At 35.6% G+C, this 5,120-nt stretch overlaps 1 protein-coding gene across 2 annotated transcripts; it reads right to left on the bottom strand.

Moving 5' to 3' along the window:
• LOC114422419 (peptidyl-prolyl cis-trans isomerase CYP65-like) lies at nt 1-4,728 on the bottom strand. 2 transcript variants are annotated; one of them, XR_003668687.1, is made up of 11 exons: nt 4,373-4,728; nt 4,227-4,289; nt 4,039-4,142; nt 3,301-3,392; nt 3,127-3,216; nt 2,953-3,028; nt 2,456-2,829; nt 1,459-1,715; nt 1,067-1,378; nt 489-599; nt 1-400 (listed from the first exon to the last, which is right to left on the bottom strand). XR_003668687.1 is itself a non-coding variant. In XM_028388762.1 (11 exons), the coding sequence occupies exons 1-11, from the start codon at nt 4,498-4,500 to the stop codon at nt 191-193; spliced, it is 1,794 nt and encodes a 597-aa protein (XP_028244563.1). In that variant the 5' UTR covers nt 4,501-4,727; the 3' UTR covers nt 1-190. The 2 variants fall into 2 exon arrangements, 1 of the variants encoding a protein (XP_028244563.1); XM_028388762.1 differs by having other exon boundaries at nt 1,090-1,378; nt 4,373-4,727.
• Nucleotides 4,729-5,120: the final 392 nt, after the last annotated feature.

Below are 5,120 nucleotides of genomic sequence, written 5' to 3'. Positions count from 1 at the left end.
TGAGAGGGATAGGCAAAGCACAATTGAGACAATGATTCTATTCTCTCATCCAATAATACGCTGTATCGTACAAATCCTGAATGGCGTGCAAAAAAATTTCCTCACTATCCCGTCAATTTCCCCAATGCAAATTATAATAATCTACAAGAAAAGTTTACACTTTTTTACAAATTGTACGAAATTGGGATTGTTACCATGCAGAAAAATCTTTAAATTCACTGCTGGCAACTCCCACTTTTCTTTTCTTTACTACAACGTCTGTACCGGTGTTGTCAACAGTAGCAGATTTAGCTTGAGTGCTCCTAGCTTTTAAGTACTTGCCAACGCCACCACCAGCCCCCGTACCTCCAGAAACAGACGTTGCAGCGCCAGGATTGCTATACCATGAGCCTACCTTATCCTGAAAGATAATGAGGCAAAGTTAACAAAAGCATTGCAGAAGTGGGGGGAAAAACAGCACGAGATATCTCAAATATTCTGGAACATACATTATCTTCATCCTCTGCATTCTTCTCTTTGGCATTATCCTGCTCTTCTCCCTCATCTGGTTCTGTGTAAGGATTGACAAAAATCGTGACACTTGTTATCTTGATTTCCTCCTGCAAGATAAAAAAATGTAGTGGCTAGTATTGCATGCTTGATAATGGTTAATGGATCATTAGAAAACATAAAATATTCCAGCAAGCATTGTTGTTTATTACGTCAACTCTTCAAACCAGTGAAAACTTGACACAATTAACAAACATGCTCTTGAGGCACAGTGAAACACAAAAAAGTACTACTATACTGTACTCGAGTTAGTCTTAACCTGAATGAAAGTGCAAAGCATTGCAATCTTAATCCCACAATGAAAAATTGATGCACAAAACCCAAAGTCAAGACTAGACAGATGTAAGGGTAAAGAATATATTTATGCAGAAGATAACAAAATATGTACAACGAAAGAAGAATCTACTTTTTTAAAGCAATCCATATTTTGTGATCATATGTTTGTAATTACACAGGTTGAAACATGGTGCAATTCAGAAGAATAAAACCTAAAAAGGGGGACAATGTATTGCTTAACAGTGAAAAGAAAATATGAATCACCAGAGGCCGGTCATCATCATCAACAGGAACCTTTTCCATTGCCGCTAGGGTAGTCAAGCCACCCACAACTCCTCCAAAAACTGTATGTTTGAAGTTTAGATGATTTGCAGACTTGTACAAGATGAAAAACTGGGAACCATTAGTGTGTGGGCCACTGTTTGCCATGCTTACCACACCCCTTCCGGAGTGAATTAATTTGGAGTTGAGTTCATCTTTAAAAGGCTTTCCCCATATAGATTCACCTCCTCGACCGGTACCAGTAGGATCACCACCCTGTATCATAAAATTCCTGCATAACATGGATTTTAAGACAATAAATCTATGGCTTAATTTACTCCAGGGAGAAAGATAAAGAGGATGTCATTATACCTAATGTTTCTATGAAAAGCAACTCCATTATAATATCCACGTTCACAAAGAGTGATGAAGTTCTCGCATGCCCTGGGGGTTATATCACAATGCAGCTCAATGTTCAAATCACCATGTGTTGTATGCAGTTGTACATATCCCTTCTTTTTTGGATTCTTCTCAACTTTCACATACTCAAATTCATTTTTTGTAACTGGATCAAATGATGTTGAAGTGAAAGACCGGGAAGCAGCACCAGTCGTGAAACGGCTTTTTACCTGAAATAGGCAACTTCATTTTTTATTTTTTTTGAACGGCCAAAAATATCATATAATATATTAGAATAGTACCAGAGGTACTACAAAGATACAAAAGAAAGCCATAGGCAACTTCATTAGAAGTTGATAATACATGTCAAAGTGACTATACATCCCTATCTTCTGTAAGAGATGTAATATAAAGCCATTCATGTGTCTTAGCCTAACAGTTTAAGCCTTTAGGTAAAGATACATGAAATGATGAAACTTCATTAGAAGTTGATAATGCATAGAATAGTGATTGCAGCCCGCTCTTCTGTTAAAGATGTAAATATAAAATCATTCATGTGTTTTTACCTAACAGCTTAAGCTTTTGGGTAAAAACAGATGAATGGTTTTGGTTTTATATTACATCTTACACATCGGCCAGGAACAAAAATGGCCAAAGTAGTCTATAAGTTTATCCAAAAGTTATTTGGTTGAGGAGGGGATTAAGCTTGGCTTGTCATAAGACTTAGACAATCTTCCCCCCTTGAGCTAGGTTGGGATGAGTTAGGTCCAATCTCTTGTCATTTCTAGTATAGATAATATAAAATCACTGATGTGACTCTTCCACCTATAATGTTGTTAAGTAAGGACACATTAATGGTTTTTATATTACATTCCTGACATCTTCATATAGTACATAGAAAGGATCATTTAATTATGCATGTGCTCCCAATATGTATTGGTGAAAATGAGGTTACATTTAGAAAACTCACCATCTTTGCATTCACTGGTGCCCTGTCACCAGCCACATGCATAGCTATTCTAGCTGCAGTTTTATCACCTGCTGAGGCTTTAGCAGCAGCTGCACTTCTTCCATGTACTGAAGCAGATGCAGCATCAACAACACTAAATGCCTGAGGAGCTTTGGCCTCTTTATTTGGATTTGATTTGGAATCTTCTTCAACACGTGACCTTGCAGCTAAGATGGCAGCAAGTGCAGCAGCCCTTTCTTTTTGTGCCTTGCCACCGCCTCCCCCATGCAATGCAGTTTCCTTCCCTTTCTCAGTTCCAAGCTCCTTAAGCATTTGCTTTATATCACCCGACATGTTTATATTATAGGTTGGATCTGAACTCATTTTCTGTAGTTCTGAAGGGAGAAAAAACTGAATGTGTCATAGTTAATATTAAGAACAACAACAAAAGCAGCAACATCAAGATTCAAGACCAATATGAGATTTATAGCTGTCAAAAGATGAATGAGCTAGCATACCTTCATCATCAACTTTCAAACTATTTTTAACATGATCAAAATCCAGAAGAACCTTGCTGTCAAGTGCATTAGGATTCTGCACATAGAACACAGACAAACACCAACACTTGATAGATATTAAGCCAATGAAAGATGAAGGAATGGAAAAAATGTTCTTGTGCAAATCCAACTTACTTGAATGGTTATAAGGTCATCCTTAGTGAATGGCTCATCAGTGAGGAGCTCCTTCCAGTTTTTTGTCTTAATGTTTAACTCTTTAACAGCCTAATTCCCATAACTTAGATAAATATAAATACCATCTACATAAGAAATTAGCATTATTAACACTAAGGATCCTGAAAAACGAACCTCATAGCAGAACACGTTTCCTGTGGTCTTCACTGCCACAATATGTGTAAATTCAGTGAAAACTTTGTTTAGCACTGGACAATGATATTCTCCTGCGGAATGACAAAGAAAGGCTAGTCAACACAAAACAACTGGCAAACTGAAGATTATATATTTTACTAAAAATTAAAAAAGTCAGAAAGTGTATTAAAAATTAAGATAGTTAGACAGTAATGTAAAAATGATTAAGAGAGGGTAAAAAATGTAGCGTATTCAAAAAGTAGGGAGAAAAATGGAAGATACAAAAATAAGCTACAAGTTTATAATCTATTTAAACTAACTCGTTAGGAATCAAGAATAGAAATGGGAAAGACAGATTTTATTGAATTGAATGGAAAGAACAGAACAAGGAAAGATATCTCTCCTCCAAGGGTTTCCCCTTCACAAAGATCTTGTGCTCAATTTACAATCAGATTGGTTCTCTAGCCAACTCTGCCTACATAGTTCATCCATATGTAATCTTGCAAATTAAGAAATAAAGTTATCAATTCTTCTACTAAATTACAATAATAATTAGGGTAAACAATTCAAAAGATGGAACCGTTTTTCAATGCAACCAAAAGCATTCCTTCAACCACCAGCAGAACAGAAGAAGCCACTGTTGACTGAACCATTTTGGCAAAATATTACAGTATACACATTAGCTTTTTAAGTTTTCAGCAATAACAAAATGATTAGAAAGAAAAAAAAGATGATAACCTTCTGAATTCTTGTGGAAAGTTAGTGGAATGAGATCCTGATGCTTGAGAGGAGCTCCATTGACTGGATGTTTGCCATATTTTACAATATAGGGAGTTATATTCCTGAAGCCAAATATATCAATCAAATAATTAGCAACAAAAGAGAAAAGTTATAATCGAAACTAAACGGATCGCAGAGAAACTCACATATTATCGAAAACACTGCCATCAGGTGTGCAGACCGGTTCTTCAAACGGCGTAAACGTAAGCCTATAGAAAAAAAATGAACGAATGAAGGAATGAATGAATGAGTTAAAAATGAATGAAAAAGAAAGTGAGTGGAGGTATCGTACGAGCAGCAATAGAAGGGAAGACGTTTGAAGGGAGTGCGATTTTCTTTGGATTTAGCGCCTCCCCACTCCGTTGCCCACTCCGTTTTGGTGATGAACATTCTGTCTTTGCTGTGCTGCTTCTTCCCCATTGCTAGGGTTTTTCTTAATCACTACCCTGATGTTCGTAGTTCGTAGTTGCAGTTGCAGTTAATATGAGATTGAGCTTCGCTTTGCGGCGATTTTTCAGAAACAGATTCCGCCACTCCTCTCTCTTGACCGCCTTACCAGGACAAGACTCCGCGATTTGCTTAACACCGCCGTGAAGAAGTAGTCGTTCCTGGACCGGGTTCACTTTTGGTGGGTACTGTTACGAAAATAAAACGGGCCTTGGAGTTTTATGTAACAAAACTTATTATCATAGTTATTTATTGAAAAAAAAAGCTGAAAATTTTAAAAATTAAATATTTTCCTATATTATAAAATTGAATGCTCATTTTTGGAGAGAACTTTATTTACTTTCTTAGGAAAAAAAATTGGTTACATCTTTACTCTCTCAATTAACTCACTTTTTATATTTTGTTTCTTTTCTAATTAAATAATAATTTTCACGCGAGAGTAAATAAGTTTTTAAAATTTTACATATTTTTCAAATTAAAATTATTATAACGAGTATGTTATAATCTTTAAATTTAAACTTAATTATAGTATAATTTTATTATAAATTATAACAATTGCTATTATTTTTAATTTTTGTATCTTACTATCTTTA

The sequence above is a fragment of the Glycine soja genome, chromosome 1 (assembly GCF_004193775.1).
Source record: "Glycine soja cultivar W05 chromosome 1, ASM419377v2, whole genome shotgun sequence".
NCBI lineage: Eukaryota > Viridiplantae > Streptophyta > Magnoliopsida > Fabales > Fabaceae > Glycine > Glycine soja.
Note: the sequence above shows the minus strand (reverse complement) of the source record. Positions and strands in the feature narration are given on the sequence as shown.